Source organism: Psammomys obesus, unplaced genomic scaffold, assembly GCF_907164565.1.
Source record: "Psammomys obesus unplaced genomic scaffold, mPsaObe1.curated_primary_1811, whole genome shotgun sequence".
In the NCBI taxonomy this organism is placed as follows: domain Eukaryota; kingdom Metazoa; phylum Chordata; class Mammalia; order Rodentia; family Muridae; genus Psammomys; species Psammomys obesus.
In genome coordinates, this window is record NW_026587216.1 from 3,565,020 (window position 1) to 3,586,803 (window position 21,784).

The following is a 21,784-nucleotide window of genomic DNA, read 5'->3' on the forward strand; positions in this document are numbered from 1 at the left end:
CTATGAGTTCGAGGCCAGCCTGTTCTACAAAGTGAGTTCCGGATCAGCCAAGGCGGTGCAGAGAAACCCTGCCTCGAAAAAACAAACAAACCCCTCCCAAAAAGAAAAAAAACAAAACAAAACAGGGAGAACTCAATGCAAACAGCTCCCACTACCGACCCCCGCAACCCCACCCCTCTCCAGCTGCCCTCCGTATCCACAGCGTCCAAGCGCTTGACTACAGGAAAGCCTGAGAAAAAAGTCACCAGGGGCGTCAGCCACATCAACCTTTTCACACGTGGCCTGTGATGCTGTAAAACTCCGCAAGAGAACCGCTTCTTTTTCTCTCTTCCGGCCGAGGACGCCACTAGCTAAAGTTTCGAGGACCTGCTCAGACACCCAGCCTCGAGAGCCGGCGGCATTCGGAGGGAGCATGGCTGGCTATTGCACAGCCCTCTGGGAGTTGTAGTTCCCGGTGACGGCCCTCTGACAGCGACGGCGGGCTGGGCGCACCTAGGACTTCATCCCCCGCCAGCCCCCGCGGCCTAAGCCGTTGCCACTTCCTGTTTTGGGGACAAGTCGCTCGGCAGCTGCTAACTGAGAGGTCTGCGAAGAGGTCTTCACCTCCTGATCTGGTTTTCCGAAGTAGAGGGACTGGCCTGCTGAGGTAGAGCACGATCTCGTTCCTGACAAACTCACCTTGGGACAGTCGGAGAGGGAACCCAGGCGAGGAGAGAAAGGCTGAGTGAGCTTGCGGCCACGGGCTGTCACTACGGAGGGGTCTGCCAAGCCCCGGGTTGGGGACACTGCTCCCGAGTCGTGCACGTCCCTCAAGTAGGTCGAGTGCGGGGAGTCCACGGGATCTGAGGAAGTCTGAGTCTGCTGGAGGCTTTGGGAAAAGATAGGAAAGGTTATATGAGCCGGGTTGAGAGGACTCCTGGGATAATTGCAGGAGAGAGCTAGAGAGAGGAATTGAGAGTGGAAGTCCCTGGTGTGCCTACCACACTGGACAGATGCTGGAGACCAACCCAGGGCTTGAGGGATGCAATGAAATCTCTCTACCGCCAAGCCACTTCCCCAGCTCTAGTTGTGGGTGGCAGTGAATACTCGAGCTGTGAGGCAGCTAATCAAATGCTTTCTCCTCGCTTTACAAATCAGGAAAGAGCTACCGAGTTGGAGACACTGCTTATCGTCAGTCACTTACTTGTCCAAAACCTAATTGTAAGGATCCTTTGTCAGTGCCTTATCTATTGTTGAGGTCAGTAGGTTTGAGTGCCGTCTCTGTTTTCCTATTCCATGCCTTCAAATGGCATGCAAAAAAGTTTTTGTTATTTATTTTGGGTTTTGTTGTTTGTTTTCAACGAAACGGTTCAGCAGGTCACGTGACACTAGCAAATTAAAGAGAACTCTGTGTGCCAGATAGACACAGGGCAAGCTTGAAATCCCTTACTCCTTGTTATCACTCAGGGGGGTGAAGCAGGTGGAGGGATGGTTTCTAGTTAGATGCCTAAATAGTGAGACTTTCTCAAACTTGAAAACCAGAGGTGGAGAGACAGCTGGTCTCTGAAGTGCTGACCTTGCAAGCATGAGGACCTGTGTCACAGCACCTTTGTAAAGCTCAACCCTGGGAGCTTGCTGGCCACCTAGTCCTGTGGAATTGGTGAGCTTCCAAGTCCAGTGAGAGACTGTGTCTCAGTAAGTAAGGTAGAGGAAAAATACCTGACTTCAGCTTCTGGCCTCCGCACGCGCGCGAGAGCACACACACACACACACACACACACACACACACACCACACATACAAGAAAAATCAGCTACTTCCATATTAACAAAGACGCCACATAGTTTTTATGCCTCTAAGGAGATGAAATTTACCTTCCATTTCCAAACTTTGCCCACTAGAGCTTTGAGAACAATCAGCTTTAGATTTCTCCTCAAAATCTTAGTGTGAGCCTATTTTACATGTGAAACTCTTCTATTGCAGTTTTATAATATTCTTAAGTATTTAACAGGGGTAAATGGAGGACAGCAGTACTCCTAACTTGGATTACAAATGAAAACAGTATAATGTTTTTATAAAGGAAAAGTGAACAAATTTAAAGGTTAAAAATTTCTAGTCGGCCTACGTTTTTATGATACACTTAATCTTAAGTTATTTGCTAGTAGTTTTGTTTTTTTTTTGTTTGTTTGTTTGTTTTGTTTTGTTTTATCCAAAACTCAACATCAGAGAATCTAGCGTTGCTGGTGTTGGAGAAGAGGTTCTTTGGTGCCATAGTATTGCTTTGGTGATTTCTAGGCTACACTGTGTCCAACTCGGCTGGATTTTAACACCCTTTGAAGCATTAGTTGATTAGAGTAGAAAAATGTGACATCAGAACTGTTCAATTATAGCTATTAGCTATTAACACACTGGTAACTTATTAATAGGGAAGGAATTTAGGTAAGTGTGTTAGTAGACTATAGCAGATTTATGGAGAAAACATATACATAAAATAACTGCTTCTACCAGGATACCTTTTTTAAAAGGCAAGATTCCCCTTGCTTTATATTACAGAGATAGGTAACCTCTTACCAGATTTCACCTTGTGTTGCCTGTATTTTCCTTTTGTAAAGTGTTATTGAACACAGCCATGCACACTCACTTCCATACTGTCTGTTATACTGAAGGAAGATAGTTGAATAGTTGAAGCCATGGCCTAGTAAACTCAATATAAAGTATTTTAGACTTTATGATATATGTAAATGTATTAGATAATAACTAATTTTAGCCTCTGAAAAAAGAACATAAACTTTTTGGATGTTTGTGTCCATAGAAATATTTACCTTACCATAGTGTTTTCTGCAAATTAGCGCTAGCATCTTAGCCTAGATTTGCTTATGGCTATTTATAAGGAGGGTGTGAGAACACTTGGGCTCTTCAGGTCATAACCAGGCTGCAGGTAAGCAAGGTAAGCAGGTAAGCAAGCCCAGTCTTTGTCCACGATGCTGCCACAACCACAGCCAGCCCAGCTCCTTGCTGCCTGGGTTTGGAGTCAGCTTGAATCATCGTCACACTTTAATCAGCCATACTTTCCTTTCTAGTACCTAGCAGAATAGCCCTTCCTGAAAGTGACTAGCCCAAGGTGTTTATAACTTTCGTAACTCCATTCCCCGGGCTAATTTCAGATGTTTCTTTCGTTGGTATGTATGGAATGTATGTTTTTTCCTATTGGCCTTAAGAAGCCATTTTTAAAATTAGTGAAGTTTGCACTTTTTTTGTTGTTGTTAAGAAATTAAGTATTTATTTTAGTTCACAGTACAGGTGAAGTACATCATGGCGGGGAAGCCAGTGCACAGTGAATGCATGTGGCTCAGTTCTCTTTTTTATCACTGTAACTTGAGATCCCACACACAGCAGGCAAGTTTCCCCACTTCAATTAATCTAATCAAGATAACCCCACAGGCATGTCCAGAGGCCCATATCCCAGGTGATTCTGCCACGATGGTCATTACTACTGACCAGCACATGTAGATTAACTATCACAAGAAGGGCTTAATAAGGGGACTCTTTACAAGAGTCTGGGTGGAGAAAGTACATAGCCTTGGGCTATCAACCATATACCCCAAGAGACAAGGAGGAGATGAACACTGGGAACCAGAAAACATGTTTATACCAAGGGCTGACCTAAGAAAAGTTATGATCTGTGATCAAGGGCAGTGTTGCCTTTGGATAAACCTGCAAGGGGGGATCTGAGGAAGAATATTTTTGGTCTTCTTCTTTTCTTTATTTTCTTTATTTGTTAATTTCATTTTTTTAAATTTACTTGTACATCCCAAGGGTGCCCCCTCCCACCTCTCCTCCTAGGGTCCTCCCTTTCCTCTTCCCCCCTTCCTCTCTCCCCTTCCTACCAAAAAGTAGAAGTCCCCTCCCCCATATCAACCTTCCCCAGCACATCAAGTCACCTGAGGACTAGCATATCTTCATCCCCTGAGGCCAGGCAAGACAGCCCTGACAGGGAAAGTGATCCAAAAGCAGGCAATAGAGTCCACGTTAGAAACACACCTCTCCCTCCGCTGGTCCCATATGAAGACCAAGCTGCCCTTCGGCTACACATGTGCAGGGGGCCTCAGCCCAGACAATGCATGTTCCTTGGTTAATGTCTCAATCACTAAAGCCCCCATGGGACTGGGTTAGTTGTCTCTGTTGGTCTTCTTGTGGGGTTCCTGTTCTCTCCAGGCCCTTCCATCTTTCCCCAACACTTCCATAGGATCCCCTTTGCTTGGCTGCAAGTCCCAGCATTTGTCCTGATCCCCTGCTGGGTGGAGCCTTCCAGACAACAGTCAAGTTAAGCTCCTGTCTGTAAGGATAGCAAAGTATCATTATTAGTATCAGGGGGAAACAAGGAAAGCGGTAGGATGTGGGGAAAACGGGAATAGGAGGTAAGAAGGCTGGGAACAAGAAGGGAAACTGAGGGGAGACACCTCTTTGTCAAGCTGGAGGCCTGCAACAGGATGGGTTCCTGGGAGGATATGGGTGTGGCTTTAGCTGAGACTCCTTAATGGGGTGAGGGTTGGGGGGATGAATACTGAAGTGACCACCTCTTAGCCAGGCAGGACTAGTCAAAGGAAGGGAACAACGACCCACCGACAAAACCTGGGATCCAAAAATTACCCTCCCTACCAGAAGTGCAGGGATAACGAGGGAACAAAGATTGAGGGTGACTCCAACCAATAACTGGCCCAAATCTGCACTTTTACGTTCCGGAAACAGCGGCCTGGTAGTGCTCACTTTGTAAGTAGGTGGCGTCAGTTGTGACGTGGAGGAAATAGCACTGGGTACCAGCATGACCTGATTGCATTCCTCTCTGTGGCTTCGCTAGCTAAGTGATGGAAGGCAATTTCTTTCCGTTCTCTCCATCTTTTCGTAATCTCCGCCTCATTTTTGTAAGGCCAGCTGAGATCCAAGAACCTTCCTAAATTTCTCCTCTTTCATAATAGCATTCAGTTCCTAGTTAGAATAATCTCTGAGACTCAAAAGGACTAATTTTCGCTGAATTTAGGCATGCCTTCAGTTTAGAAACTAAACTGAGTGGGAGTTAGAGTTCCATACTAACCTGTAGTAGCCTGGGGCATTCTCTTCAGAGACCACCACTGAGTTGAAGTGGGATTCTTACGTAGGCTACAGAAAAGAATTTTAGGAAGAGTCAGTGTGAAGCAGCTTTAAATCTATTAGGAAAAGATTTTAAACCTAGATTTAAGCATGAGTGTTAATGGAGCATGTGCTTAGGGAAAAGACAGTATGCCCAGTGTGTGAGGTGTGAGCTTCCCTGGAATGTAGAGCTTAAGTCTCTTAGCAACGTCCCATATGAACGTGCGCACACACACACACACACACACACACACACACACACACATATATATATTCCCCTCTCCTCTTTTGGTACATGAGATCATACAGTGGTGGTCTGTGAGATGCACTGGATAGAATTTCAGGCCGATAAGGTAAAACCATAGGTCAGAAAAGTTGTACGAGGGATATTAGGACATGTTATATTCTTGTTTGTTTGTGAAATTCCCAGCAAAGTACACGTTTATACCTCAAAAAAGGAGTAAGACCATATTCAAGTACACTCCAGCCTTAAGCATGGTTCACTGCTATTCTCATTTGAAATATCTCTATAAAAATAATATCTTTATGTGGGTCATCCCAATGGCAGATTTTCTTAATTTTTCTGGAATCTTTGACTCCTAGGTGAGAGAGTTTAACTGAACCCTGGGACCAAGGGCCTCCTTAATCTCCTTAACTTTTGTCTGTTTTGCCCTAGAAGCTTAGCTTTTTGCCTTAAAAGTTAAGGCAAGGAGCTAGAGAGATGGCTCAGTGGTTAAGAGGACTGGCTGCTCTTCCAGAGGACCTGGGTTCAATTCACAGCACCCACATGGCAGCTCACAACCATGTGTCTCCCTGTTCCAGGAGATCCAATTCCCTCCCACATGCAGGCAAAAACACCAATGTACATACAATATAAATAAATAAATTAAAGAAAACTTAAGGCAAGCAAGTGAACTGACTTGTTTTATTATGTCAAGGAAGCAGTGGAGCCCAGTTTGATCATGCTGGGGGAGGCTTTGCAAATTTGAGACCAACAGTGCTACAGAGTAAAACCTTGCCACAAAATAAACAAATTGAAAGGTCAAACTTCTATTTTAGCTTTTCAACTATGTTAGTGAAATGAACGTTATCATAGTTGCTCCCATTTTAAAGGGATTCCAGTAGCACTTGCCTTCAAGCAATATATACTTCACATTCAAGCGGCGGGTGGTTCGCAACCTGTGCATCGCAACCGGATATCCTGCATATCAGATATTTACATTACAACTCATAACAGTAGTAAAATTACAGTTAAGAAATAACCACAAAATCTTTTTATGGTTGGGGGTCACCACAACATGAGGAACTGTATTAAAGGGTCACAGCATTAGGAAGGTTGAGAACAACTACAAAAAAAAAAAAAAAAAAAATGCTCCTTTGCTTCACATTCAGAAGTCTACGTGTGCTATATGATTCTGTTTCAAAGAGTCAATTGAAAAAAAACTTTTGAACCTCGGATAAACCTTGTTTGTTTTGTTTTTGCACATCCACGGTTATTGAAGCTATTCCGATTGCCTAGGTTATAACTTGGAATGAGTCTTTCACTGATCTCTTTCTAAGCTGATTTGGAAACTAGGGCCAGTGATTGGTATAGAGTTGAACTAAAATTGAAATAATGAACTGAAAACTAGCATTGCATCTGTATGCTACTGGGCTTAACACTTGAGAGATTTAGGGGAGATTACGTCTCTCTGCTTTATAGATCATATTTTAAAATTTACTGATGGTAGGAAGTGTGGCTTAATTTTCTATTTTTCTCAATACATATTCCCATCGTAGAACTCAGTAAGCACTTGTTGAACGAATGTGTTCAGGGTTCCTCATTTATATTTTGGCTATCTTAGTAATTCCTGCCCTTCTAATCCATATAGCGTGTGGAAACAAAATATTTATTTGGGGATGGTATTAGTTTGGGTTATACTTTTTTCCTCTTTTTGTAGGGCTGGGCTCTGTCACTTACTGTGTAAGTACTCAGCCTTTGGGCTACGTTTGTCTTTCCCTTCCAGTCTCTTTGAAATGTTACTCTTACAAGATACTGTTTAGTGTGTTTCTTTAGCATTTGTTTGTCTTTCATAGTACCAATAAGGACTTAGCTGGCTTATCCGTTGGGCAGAAAAGCAGAACCAAAGAGGGAAATGAAAGGGAAAAGAACAGAGAAGAGAAAATGAACATATTTGGGGAACAGAACTTGTTTCTGGCATCTGTGTCACATAGTGGCATGTTGATGGCAATTGCCTATATGTTTACCATTAATGAAGTCTTCATTTAAAAGGGAGAAGTTTAAAAGGTGGCATTAAAATATTCTTATTTGTTTATTGAGGAGAATGATAATACATCTAAACATTTCTCAGTACAGAATTCTATTGTATTCACCACTCTTTTTAACCCATATATAAACTGGTGAGGTGAGTGTTATTGTTTGGATTTTGCAGGTATGGAGGTTAAACGGATAGTGCTAAATTACATAGGTGAATGGCAGATACTGATTTCTGATACAAAACCTTATCTGCTTTCTGTCCTTGCATTAGTCTTATGGCTAGAAAATCAGGATAAGTTTGGCTAGGGTGTGGCCCAGGGTAGAGCACTGACCTAGCATCCGTTTGTCCTGTACCCATCACTAAAAAGAGGGAGGTGGAAGGATGGAGATGGGGGGAGCAGGGAAAGAATACATTGGAAAAGTTAACGGAAGAGTCCATTAAACAAAGCGTGAACAATGCGACAATGCTCGCTTGTGCCACAGTAACATGCAATAGAAGGTGAAGGCTACTGGAAGTGGGACATGATAGAGCAGGACAAACAGCAGAGCACTGTGGTAAGGAGTATCAGCTGAGACTTGGATTCCTCGGTTCTGACACTCCATGACTGGTCCCTTGTGCCTTTCATCCTTCTGTGTAGAAGAGCAATACCAACAGTAACGTACAGAGTAAGAATAAGTACAGTCGCTTTTACAACTCACAGTTAGTGCATTTTATGTAGTTCTCTGTATTTTATGGTGAAATATACATACAGAAAAGTGTATTAAACACAGACACACAGAGAAAGGGATGAGAGAGAGAGAACGAGTGCTATAGAGCAGATATCCCTGTAGCTAGAATTAGATGGAAGAAGTTGAATGCTGTCATTACCAGGTGAGATCTCCCGTCTTTCCAGTTACAACCTCTTATCGTGCCTTCTCTGTGGCAGAAGGGATTCGATTTTGCCCAGATAATTTTTTGGGGAAGTTGTCTCATGTGTTACAAGATGTTTAGCAGTATTGCTGATCTCTGCCATTTGTGGATCACTACACAATCCTCCTCCAAGTTGTACCAACTAATTGGATGCTGTCAAGTTATTTTTATGTTGCGCTGTTCTACGTCTCTTTTTGTGCCCTTTATTGTAGAACAGACTGTAGGGCAGGGGTAGTAGCAAGGAGCGCCACTCAGCTGTTGTAATTCTTTATTATGTTCATTAAATATTGTTTGGGGGCCCTCATTGAAGACCAAGATGTAGCTGAGTCCTTTACAATCTTTTCTGACCTGAAAATTGTTTTAGATTCCATATGCTGTTTTTACTAAAATATAGTCTGTGCTTTTAGATAATTTTAATTGTATAGGTCATGATTTTTCAATGAAAACAGAGTGAGCGAAACAAAACATATTTCAGTAAATGAGCTCTTCTAGAGTATATCAGTATAGTAACATTTGGTTTATATTATGATGCCTGTGAGAGATTCCCAGACTTCTAAAATAATAAAAATTCTGATCCAATAGATGAGGAAAACAATAATCTACCGTTAACCTCCCCAAAGTCCTATTTTCAACAGTTTCTGTTAAAGTACCTAAGGATGAGAGTATATGGTGTGAGATTTTAAAGTAAAATCTCATATATATGAGTAATAATAAAAACAGTATGTTCTCATAAAAAGAAAACCATTGTAACGGTAAAGTGATGGTGTGGCTCTGGATCTCTGGGAAGGAAAAGACAATACAATGTGCTAATGGGTTAGAAACTGAGTGTAAGAACAGAAGTCACTGATGATTCCAAGAATTTTGACCAGAACAATTAGAAGGACAAAGATTCCACTAATTGAAGTCAGGAAAACAGTATGCATATGTTTTTTGAGGAAGAAAATCAAGTTTGGCACATGCTAAGTTTGAGTGGTATAATTATATCCAGATAAAGAGCTGACTAGCTAGTTGGATATGCAAGTGTGCATTCAGAAGAGATGTTTGGCTGGAAGAATTACTGTAGAAGCAGGCGTGCTTAAATCCGCAGAACATCCTAGAGTCGAAGGGATTTTTCTTCATGCCACCTATGTAATAGCCATGGTGTTAGAGAAACTTTATTTCCTTGTGAGAGACTGAGGCCTATTTACTTCCTGTACTCTATTCTGAGGATAAACTCTTAAAGTTTTACTTTAGGTGGACCTTGGTCTCTGTCTATCTCCCTAAGCCTTGAGGCTTTGAAGATAACGGCTCCAATTCTGATAAAGCAGCCTGAAGCCATTTCAGTGATTCTTTTCCTTGCTGCCAACTTATCTGGTTTCATTCCCTCTTTTTTAAGCTTTCTAAAAACTTAAATATTTTAAAATATTTTATTTCAGTATAGAGTCCAGATAACTGAATCTGTATGTTCCTGGCTCATTTATTTTTCATTAAGCTGAAAGAAAAGTTTCATGTTACTGGTATTTCTGACAAATATGTAAATCATTTACCTCACTGAAGTCATGATGGCTTTGTACCTATAGTCCCAAGCTTGCTTAAGAGTTGGAGACCAACCTGGGTAACAGTGGGCCATCTTTAAAAATGATACCTTCATCAAAGTTCCATACTATTTCTTTTGCATGCAAATATACTAAAAATAATAAAATGCTTTAAAGGTTAAACTAAATTACTTCTTTCTGGTTTACATAGGACTTTCTCAGTGCCTGGAATCTGAGAAAAATGGCAAATGTGGATAGTGATTCTAGGCATCTTATCCCTGAGATAGAAGATGAAGTAAATCCTGGACCTATGAATATCCAGTTTGATTCATCAGATCTAAGATCTAAAAGGTAAGGTCTTAATGCATTTATTTCATAATTAAACTTCTAACAATTAACGTATAATAAATTACAGCCAAAAAGATGAAAGGATGGATAATGAAATGCCCATTTTTCTCACAGGATTTATACTATGATGTATGTGTTTATGGTGATATGAATACTGTTTCTTAACATATTTTTGTGTTTTGAACTAAACTCAACACGTCTGTCAAGGAAAGGGTTGTGTTTTATCAACTAACATACATTTATGTAATTGACTCAAATGTGTGTTGATTACTCACTTCATGCAAAATAATCTGAAGCTAAAGCTAAAAAAGAAATAGTCTTTGCCTTCATTGAATGTAAACACCAGCTGATAAGTTTAAATAATTTGAGTTAAGTAATCATTTAGTTTATAACTGGAACCCTTAGGAGAAGCTCCTAAAAAACAAAAATGTAACCGTGAGTGAGTTCAATAATGTAGTTACTGGATGGAAAGATGCTGCTCTGAGTAAGATGCTTGCTGTGCAAACACAAGGCCCCAAGGTTGCATGCCAGCAACCACATAAGCCAGATGTAAGCCCATGCACACCTTTAACTCCAGGGAGGGATGTAGCAGGTAAAGGACAGGAGGATCACCATGACTTGCTGGCTGCCAGCATAATAAAAAACATGAGTTCCAGATTAAGAAAGAGACCCTGTTTCATAGAAATAAGGCAGAGGACAAAAGTTTCCCTCCTCTGGCCTCAGTGCATGTGCATAACTGTGGGCACACATACAAAGTGCTTATTTACAATAGGCAAATTACAAATAAGCAAAAATAAGACTGAAAATGATGCTACCGTTAGCACTCGAGGCAGAGGCAGGAGGGTTGTGAGATTGAGGCCAGCCTGGACTGCTCAGTGATACCTTGTCTATTTAAAACTAACCTGCTAACAAAAACAAAGGCACTGGCAGAATGGCTCAGCAGGAAGAGGCACTCGACACTTGAGTTAAATCCTCAGGATTCACATGAGAGAGGGAGAGAACTTAACCAGTGCAAGTTTTCTGCACACTAGAACTTGAGTGTTCACACACACTAAATAAATAAATGAATGAAGTATACAATATTGCATTTAAAATATACAAAGCTGGGCATAGTGGCACATGCTTTTAATCCCAACGCTTGCGAGGTAGAGACAGGCTCACAGATCTTTGTGAGTTTGAGGCTAGTCTGGTCTACAGAGTGAGTTCCAGGACAGCCTAGGCTATATAGTGAGACCCTATCTTGAATGATAGCTAGATGGATGGATGAATGGATGGATGGAAAGATGGACATAGACAGATAATAAAGTAAGTAGAAATACACAAAGAGGGCCTGGAAAGATAGCTCAGTGGTTAAGAGCACTGACTGTTGTTCCAGAGGACCTGGATTTTATTCCTAGCACTCACATCTATAATTTTAGTACTAGGAGATCTGATGCCTTCTTCTGGCCTCCATCAACACTAGTCATGGTGCACAGACGTTCTTGCAGACAAAGCACCCATACACAAACAGATCATTTCGAAAAATTTGACACAATACACACGTGCACACACACGTACACAACACACACACAGTGTGTCTATGTGTATTATATATGTAAAAAAATAGACTTGGGATTTTTTTCTTTGTATTCACTGAAAGAACTCTTGACCATATTTGTTATTTTCTCATTTATCTCTTACGTCCCTATAAAATTGATCTTATAAGCACAATGCATTAGTTAAGATATGATTAGCACCTCACAGTTAGAAAACCTGATTCTTCTGGTTCACTTTTTGATTTAGCCATCAGACAGGTTGTGTGTCCCTCCTGCAGAATTGTTCTCTTGCCAGAGAGTCAGTCACTTTGCTGATGCAGCATTCTTTGACTTTCTTCGGAAGCTTGCAGGATTTCATGCTTGTACTGTCCTGGTCTTACCAGATGGTGTCATCAGAAGTCTTCTCACATATGATTCCCGTTTCTTCCTCAAATGGCTCTTCAGTGGTTTGACTGAAATGGCCAGGAATGGCAGTTATTTGTCAGCACACCACCAGAATAGCTACCACACTACCACCCGGCCAACAGTGATTAAGACACTATGTGTTAAAGATTATGAGGTGTCCGCATTTAGAAGTGTTTACGTGCACATATTACCAAAGTGTGTATCAGTAAGACATGACATAAAGAGTCATATTCTACACCAGGCAGAGAGAAGAAAGATTATGCTTTTCATTTTAATCCAGGGGGATTAAATTCAAGGGAGAGGCTCTGACAGTAAAGCGTTCGTCTCACACACTTGAACATCTGCCTGACTTTGGGCCCCAGCAGCCATGTAAGACCCAGGAACTATGGTACATACCTGTAGCCACTATACTGGCAAGGCAGGGAAAGGTGGCTTCTGGAGATCATTGGTAGTTAGCCTGGGCAAACTGGTGAGCTGCAGGTTCAGTGAGAGACCATCTCACTAAACGAATGAACGAGCAAATGAATGATAAACGGGAAGCAATCGAAGTGGGCACCTGGCGTTGACCTCCGGCCTTTTCTTACTTGTGCTTACATACGCACACACACATTTGGGTACACCCACCCAAATGGGCACCCACACGAAAAAACCGTAACACGTAAATGTAGTGCGGTCCTGCACCCAACTACCAGCAGCCAGCGCTGAAGGTTCTGTTGTAACGGCAATTCCCCTGCTACACACGCTGACTCACAGTGTCAAAATAGGCCTGTGGGGATTGTATACATTGCTAATACTGAAAGCAACTAAAGTGTCTTTTCTTCCAGGACTGACAAACTAAATTATAACATATTCATAGGATGGAATATTACTCCTCTAATGTAAAGGAGGTGGCTTTATAATATATCACAATGGACAAATCTTAAACTTATTTTGAGAAAAGAAAAAACTGAAATGCAGATCAGTATCTATAGCATGCCACCATTTATATAAAAATCAATCACTACATTATAGGCAATAGAGCATGCATAAGTGGAGTCTGGGGGAAGAATTAGATGGCTGAGAGGAACTGAGCAGCTGAGGTTAGGTAGTTTGGTAAATAGTGTTAGTAGACACTTAACACCTGTCCAACCACCACTCTACCAGCAGAAAGTTGGTCTAGTTTTAAGACCTGCCGCCATCTCCAGCCCAGATGATAAAATTACGGTGAGCTGATCCTTCTAATGTTGTTAACCATTTTTTCAGATACTTGACTTTTCAGTTTTTCTCGTAGCTAAAGCTGATAGTGTAAAATTTATCACACGAGAAATTGATCATGGTCATTAATACTGGCTATCAGAAGAGAAACTGATCTTGTGATTCTCACTGGTATATTCCAGTATTAGCGAGTGTAAGCGGTAATAAATGCTGACCCAGTGCTTAAGAGTTTTCTTGAAACTTCTAAGTTCTGTGCTAAATAATTGAGCACTGTGACAACAGGGTAGGTCATTAAAGCGCATTCTATTACGATAAGTTGACAGGAGTTCAGTTCCTTGAAATTTTAAGCTAACAGGGTAGATTAAATGGAAATACATTTTCTATAATGAAACTTGTCAAACGAAGGAATCCGCTATTTTCAATCCTGGCGTAACTGGTAAGCACGTATGAAGGAAAGCAACCACTTGTAATTCCGCAGTCCTCCTTGCTTCTGCTTGGGGGATAGTTTCTCTTTGAGAGAGCAGAAACTTTTCGATGGAAAAAAATGTGTGAGTAGTAGGAGACATTGTTTCTGCAGAGATACCTTCCCTCCCTTACATGTAAATGAAACCCAGACACACAGTGTCTGCAGATAGAAGATACAACTTAGACAGCTCTTAACCAAGCTGCAGCTCTTCAAGTTGCCCAACTCTGGTGCCATCCTTGTACCATGTATGTAGTTTAATTTGATGTTCCTTAACAGTCCGCTCACCTTTCCACACCCGAGTTCATCTAACCTCATCTCATATTTGTGAAACTTTAAGGTGTTTATACTTTTCTGATTTACATTGCCACACATACCAGCTAGTTAGCATTCGTGATTGTGGTGCCAAGAATCATCTTACATTTGGGAAACAGTCTGGCTCTAGGATGATAGGGAAAAAAACAAAAAACAAAAAACATGTTTGAATATTACATATCCTGCAATTAGCTTGTGTTATTTTTGTCTCTCCAAGTAGGTGGCAGTCAAATCCTAAATTGATTCATTAGAAGAATTTTTTTTTTTTTTTGACTGCTATAGACTGAAGGCTTGCATGCTTATCATTTTGGTGTTCTAGAGTCTAAATCCAGTAGAGGAAGGGTTTTGATATTATAAGATACATGCCATAGGCATTTGGATCTTTAAAGTACTTTTAGAAAAAAGGAAGATGTGTTTTTCTTCATCATGCCTCCTTCCTACGCTTTTTTTTTTTTTAACCTGTTTCCGGGTAGAATGAATAATACAAATGTAATGGAAGGGCAGAAAGTCTAGAAGTCTCCTGTGTTCTATTTGATACATTCTATTTGGAATTAACAGGCTTTTCTCAGGCTTTAGCAGACTACTGATGGAGCTGGTGTTCAGGATTGCTTCATATTTTTCTTCTGCTTTGTGTCTATGCCCTGGGGAACTTGACCATCCCAGCCAGCCTACAGAGTTATGAAATTATTGATATTTAAGTTTTTTCCAGCACTGGAAAAAAATTTCCAGGTCCTTGTATATGCTAGGCATGCACTATGCTATGAGTTGGTTTGGTTTTTAGCTTTACCCCTTCTGGGTCTTTCTTTGTTTTTTCTTCTCCTTTTCCCAGAGTTCAGGGTTTTCACATCATTATTTGTAGGCCCATGGTTACCTAAGGCAGTAGCTCACTCGGGCTTCAACACCCTAAGAAAGCTTTGTACACATACTTTTCTCCTACAGATTATTTATCAGCACTTAGCTATTACATTCTTGTAAGACTCTCTTGTCCACTTGGTATTAGAATGGAAAATCATTGGATAGTTTACATGGCTGTCTTTATTTCAATACCAAAAATTCTCAAAATACCAAATCCACCCTAAAGGATCAAGCTTTTGCTAACTGATAACATAGGTAATGCTCTGATAAGCCACTAGGGTAGGATTGGATATTTCAAATACAGACCATTCCTCATGCCCTTTGAGCATGTAAGGTACGTTCTGGCACCCTGCTTTTTAGAGTATCTTCCAGTCTGTTTATTTCACCTGCCACAAATGGTGTCACCATAGATCAGCCTAAATTGATAGGTGGGTATTTGGGGCCCTAGGACAGAAAAAGACTAAAGCAGTTTCCTAAGGCGAGGTAAAGACTTTAGTAGATGTTGGCTTATGGCAGTGATTGGCAGTGATTACTTAGCTCTTGATGATTTTACAGTTTGGGATTATAGAGACAACAAAACCAAGAAGAATTTGGGCTGTGGTAGACAGTGTTCTTAGCATGCTCACAGCCCTAGAGTTGATCTTAAACTCCCTAAAAAGAGGAAGGGGATAAGGAGAAAGAGAGAAATTGATTATACCAGGAGGGCTAGTTAGCTAAGCTACTGTGAATTACATGATGAAGAGCTTGCCACCAGTCAATCATAAATAGATGGATGGGACCTGGATTATTTCTGGTAACATTGTGCTGTGGTGAACATACAAATTGTATTACTACCTTCATCAAATCCATCTCTTTCCTGTTCTTCCTCCACTCCTTGCCCTTCTGCCTCCTTTTTCCCCTCCTTGGTCCGGTTACCTCTGTACTTTTCCACCTTCTCATGTTATTTTTTTCCCCCTCAAATAACTATATATTTGCTAAATGCTTCAAGAAAAAAATCTTGGTTTTTAGTGTTAGAAGGACCTTAAATTTATATGTGACTTTGTTACTTTGTTAGATTAAGATTTTTTTTCTAGTCTCCTTAGAATTCTTTTATTCTCTCAAATTCTTTGTTTCAATGTTTTTTCTTTCTCTCTCTTCTAGATATCTTTTTTAAATTATCCCCTTAACTATCTGCTTACCTGAGTTAGATCTGTTTGTTTTTGTTTTGTTTTTCCCACTTTTTGGAAAGTTTGTTGCATTTCATTGTACTTTCAAAGTTTTGTTGAGCAGGAAAAAAGGTATGAGGAGTTAAGGTACAACCTTTGTCTGCTCATTGTTAACTCAAGTACAATCAGAAGGGATTTGTGGCAATGGCACAAAAGCACCACGAAAGCTTGAAGCTCGTAGTGATAACAAGAGTGTCAAGATTGCTCTCATCAGTGTTCAAGCCAACTGCTAATGGTGCACATAAAATGGGCCCGGGGTCTTAGGAAGCTAGCCTCGTCTACTGTAAAGTCCCCGCCTTACGAGCATAAGAACCTGAGTTTAATCCCCAGAAGCCACATAAAGCACTTGGTGCAGTGACATATGCTTGTAATGTCACCCCTGGGGATCTGGAGACAGGCCCATGTCTGGGGAGTGCTGATGAATCTCATATACATTAAACAATGTTGTCCAAAGAAGCTACACAGATGCCCAGCATGGTGGCACAAGCCTGCAATCCCAACACTTGGGAGCTAAGAGGCAAGGATTGTGAATTCTAGACTAGTCTGGTCTACAGGAGACCTGTCTGACAACACCAAACAAAGAAAAATTAGACAGAAAATTATACTATATGTAATTGTTACTCTGTTTTATGTAACGTGCAAGAGGAAGCAAAATGAAAGTTCTAAAGTTCATGCCTGTTTCTCAGACGTGCACCAAAATGTTCCCAGTGCTTATTCCCATTATTCATTTTGTTAGTTTTGCAGTGCTGGGATTGAACCCAGAGCCTGATATGTGCTAAGCAAATGCTGTGCTACTGAGCACTATCCCCAGCATGTCCGCAATTATTTTTTCAATACTGTTTAATTATCTACAATATAATGCTTTCCTGATAAGAACAAAATAAAAACACAGCATACTTATAATTTAGATACAAACAAGATATAAAGCAATAAGCTGGCCTTCTTGAAATTTTTGTTTAAGTCACCTGTGCTTCTATAGGATGATGTTCATTTTCTTCCTTTCTCCACTCCCTCCTCCTCTTGCTCATTCTGTTTTTGTTTGTTTGTTTGCTTGCTTGCTTTCTAATTAGGAAAAGTTTGGGAGGAAGATCATAAAAAGGGTCTCTAGAATGAAACTTGGAAGCATAAGGAAATACAATCCCATCACACAGAAGCAAACATTACTAAACCGCCCCCAGCTGCCTTTTCTGTGATGCTTTTAGATAAAATCATGTGCGTGCTTATTGGTAATTGGAATTTAAATCACATAGTAATATGGCTTCCGTGAGTTTTTCCTTAGTTGTTTGTCTGCATTTTTTCTCTCTCTTTCTGTTCTTCCCTGCCTTCCTTTTTTCTATTTTCCTCTCTTGCATTTTTTGTCCTTTTCTTTCTCATTTTCCTTTCTTTCGCCATCAAACATTAAGCTCCTACTGTGTACCAGATGCTTTGCACATACAATGCTTCCCTCTAGCAAAAAATTAAAATTAAACATGATGATGCAATGGTTAAAAATATTTTTTAAAATAAGTGTGTATCTTCAAACGTATTTTTCAGTAGGAAAGTAGTGGTTAAACCCATTCTGAACCAGCATTGCCAAGAACCCTGTGGAGTCACAGCCTTCTTACTGCTCAGGCTGATGCCACTTATATTGCTAAGGGCTGGGGCAGTGGTTCTCAACCTTTTTAATGCTGGGACCCTTTAATATAGTTCCTCATGTTGTGGTGACACTCAACCATAAAATTATTTTGTTGCTACTTCATAATTGTAATTTTGCTACTGTTAGGAATAATAATGTAAATGTCTGGTATGCCAGGTACCTGATATGTGGCCTCCAAAGGGGTCGCGACCCACAGGTTGAGGATGGTGTGGGATGGGCGCTATACTGTTGCCTCCTCTGCGCAAGCTGTGAGGGTTTGGACTGAGTGAGGCCCTAAGGAAATACCTGCGTCGGTGCTCCCTGACATAAATCAAATAGTGACATGCAGGAAACTGCTCCGGTTCTAAGTCCCTGAGGGGACCATACATGCTTCGGGCAAGGGCTAGGTAACTTTACTTCTATATTTCTAGCTGTGTGAGCATATGGCCTCACCTTTGCCATTTTAGAGTAGAAGGTAGCACAGACACTCCATAATTGCATGAGACTTGCTATGCTTAACTCCACTTTTATTAATGGAAACAGGCAATGGGCCTAAATTTTTTCTCCTGGACTATGTGCTGCTGGTCCCTGATCTAGCAAAAGCTGCTCCAGGGACTCTGGTGTAAGCAGCCCGGGTACTTCACACTGATAGGACCCATGCAGATTACCTTCTGCTTTGTTTCTGGAGAAGTTAAGGGGGGGGGGAGGTGGAAGCTACTGACTTTAATTGTTTCTTGTTTCTAATAAAAATATTTACTTGTTTCTAGTAAAAATATTTCAGGACTGGAGATACAGCTCACTTGAAGACTCTTGCCCTAGTTCAGTCTCCATCACAACACACACATACACTCACACATACACATACTCACACATACATACTCACACTCACACGTATACATACTAACATACACACACTCACATACACACTCACATTAACATTGCTCCTTTAGCAGTCTTTAGCTTCTCCCTAAAGTTCAAACCATGAAAGCAAATCTAAAGATTTTTTTAAGAGATTTCTTTTAATGAGTGTTTTAGCTGCATGTACGTTTGTGGGGCCATGTCTGTGCCTGATAGCTGTGGAAGCAAGATGAGGTGGTCACATCCTCTGGAAATAAAGTTGCATATGGTTGTGAGTCACCATGAGGTGCTGAGAATTGAACCTGGATCCTCTGGAAGAGCAGCCAGTGCTCTTAACTGATGAGCCATTTCTCCAGCCCCAAACCTAGACTCTTTTAACAAGGTAATCCACAGCTTTAACTGTTGGCCTAGAGGGATGGCTCAGCTGTTCAGGGCACTTACTGCTCCTGTACAGGACCCAAGTTCAGTTCCCAGCACCCATGCGGTGGCTCACAACCACCCATAATTTCAGTTCCAGGGGATCCAGTGCCCCCTTCTGATGGCCACGAGTACCAGGCACAGGTAGGCTGCCCATGGGTACATACATACAAATACTGATGTGCATAAAGTCAAACTAAATAATTGCTTTTAAAAGGATTTTGGCTGTTATGAACCCTGGGGACAGAAACTGAGGCAAAAATTGATATGTGAAGTGCCGGGTTAAAAACGGTTAGCTATACAGTCAGAGTAGACTGTCCTCAGGGTCTCTGACGGCTGGTGAAGCGTATGCCAAGCGTGTGTGAGATGCTGAGTTCCACCCAGTACTGAAAATAAAGCTCTGCAATCACAAAAAAAAGAAATCATATTGGGAGTTTTTTCTGAATACTGTCTTAAAATCTAAGCTGTCACATTTTGTTTTAAACTGTTCACAGTTTTTAGTCATAACTATTATTGTGTGCATGGGTGCGCCTGCAGTGCTGTGTGTATGGAAATTAGAGGACAGTTTTGTGTCGGTTGTCCTTTTTTCCATCTTTATGTGGGTCCAAAGGATTGAACTCGGGTTACTACACTTGCATAGCAAGTACTCTACCTGGCTAAGCCATTTCACTTGCTCTTTTTGGCAGGTTTTTTTTTTTTTTTTTGGAGAGGGGAGCATTTCAAAATAGGGTTTTTGTGTGTAGCCCTGGCTGTCCTGGAACTCACTCAGTAGATCAGGCCAGCCTCAAACTCACAGAGATCCCCCTGCCTCTGCCTCCCAAGTGCTGGGATTACAGGCATGCACCACCACTCAACTCGTTGGCAGTTTTAATTAATTTAAATAGTGCTGTGATAAGGAGTGTCTACATGATTCTATATCATATTTTTGACCTCCTAAGAGAGTCTCAGTACAGTTATCAAAGTAAGACATATTCATACAATGTAGGATCTTAGTACCACAAGGAAAAATTGCCTTCTCGAAGGATTATACCAGTTTGTACTCCTACAAGGCATGTGTGAAACTCCCTATTTCAGTATACCTTCTTTTAAATCTTATTTTATCAGCCAACGGTGGTGGCACACGCCTTCAGTGCCAGCACTCGGGAGGCAGACACAGGTGGATCTCTGTGAGTATGAGGCCAGCCAAGGCTATATAGAGAAACCCTGTCTCAACAAACCAAAAAAATAAAAATAAAAAAATCACTATTTGTTTTCTTTTCCTAAAATGTCTTGTAATTTGCCTAGAAAACTTTGCTGTATATCAGTGTTTCTCAACCCACTGGTCGAGTGACCCTTTCACAGGGGTCACATATCAGATAGCCTACATTTAAAATACGTACATTGTGATTCATAGTAGCAAAGTTACAGCTACGAGGTAGCAACAGAACAATGTTCTGGTTGTGCATCATCATGAGGAACTGTCTTGCCAGGCCACGGTGTGATAAAAGTTCACTGTCACCCTGTGACAAGCAGAGTGTCATCCTGGACTTTAGCATGGGCCAATCTTGGAGGACAGTATGCCACACGTAGCCATGGTCTCTTGGTTAAGCTGCCGTAATATTGGACATCTGAGTTGAAAACACAGCAAGCCATCAACACCTAGATGGCCAGTTGGTGTAGAGTGTTGGCAGTGGTTATTGAAGTTCATCTTTCTTTCTTGAGAATCATGATGGTGCGTGTGTGCGGGTTTGTGTGCTGTACGTGTATAGGTATTTGCATATGTTCAGGTAACCGCTCAGTTAGAGGCTAATGGTCTACATCAGTGTCTTCCTGTCTCTCTTCACTTTTTTTTTTTTCTTTTTTGGAGACAGGCTATCTCACAGGACCTGAAGCCAGTGAGTTTTCGGGATCTGCCTCTGCTCTTAGCATGGAGGTGACAGGCTTGTGGCACCATGCATGACTTTTTACATGGGTGCTGCGAGCCACACCCAGGTCCTCATGCTCATGGCAGTGAGTGCTTTGCCCATTAATGCATCTTCCCTCCCTTGGGATCACGATGGTTTCTAAAGCTTTGTGTGCAGAAGAAATGGCCTCTTAAGCATCCACCTGTTTTGTGCATCTATCACACTATGTAATTCATGCAGAGAGTACATTTGCTTTCTCACAGTTCTGGAGGCTGGAAAGTTGAAGATCAGGGCTTAAACCTTAGGTCTAGTAAGGGCTGTGTCTTCACATGGCGGAAGAGTTAGAACAAGTTAAATGCTATTCAGAGCCTCTCTTATGAAGGCCTTGGGACCATTAATGCAGGAGCCCGTGATTTCATTTCTTTACAGGCCCCACCTGGTAACATGTTTGCGCTGGCGGCACCAGCATTTTGAAGGATAAAATTAAGGAAGACGGGCCCTGGGGAGGGAGTTCAGAGCTCTTGTTCTTACTGAGGGAACAGGTTCAGTCTTGAGCACCCACTGGCAGCTCACTGATGCCCTCTTCTGGCCTTCAAAATACCCATACGCATAAAATTAATAAATCTTTAAAAAATTAATTAGGGGCGGTGATAAAGAGGCTCATTTTCTTCAGCGATATGTTTAAAGAACATTCAGGGTTTTGGTTTTCAGTTTCTGAATGATAACACTAAAATAGCAAAAACAAGCTACATTGTACATAGGTACATTGGCAGTTATGTGAAGTAGAAGTTCAAGGCCACACTGGGCAGTAAGTTTTAGTACCATATATAGAGATTAAAAACAAGATATCCCCTCCACTGTGTGTGTGTGTGTGTGTGTGTGTGTGTGTGTGTGTGTGTGTGTGT

At 41.3% G+C, this 21,784-nt stretch overlaps 1 protein-coding gene across 3 annotated transcripts in view; it reads left to right on the forward strand.

Annotated features, from left to right (window-relative positions):
• Nucleotides 1–547: 547 nt before the first annotated feature.
• Slc38a9 (solute carrier family 38 member 9) overlaps nt 548–21,784 on the forward strand; it is a 79,107-nt gene continuing 57,870 nt past the window's right edge. For 2 of the 3 annotated variants that reach the window (XM_055603440.1, XM_055603438.1), the window contains exons 1-2: nt 548–646; nt 9,998–10,137. In XM_055603440.1, coding sequence (XP_055459415.1) covers nt 10,028–10,137 — 110 coding nt within the window. In that variant the 5' untranslated portion in view covers nt 548–646; nt 9,998–10,027. The other variant, XM_055603439.1, reaches the window with a different exon arrangement.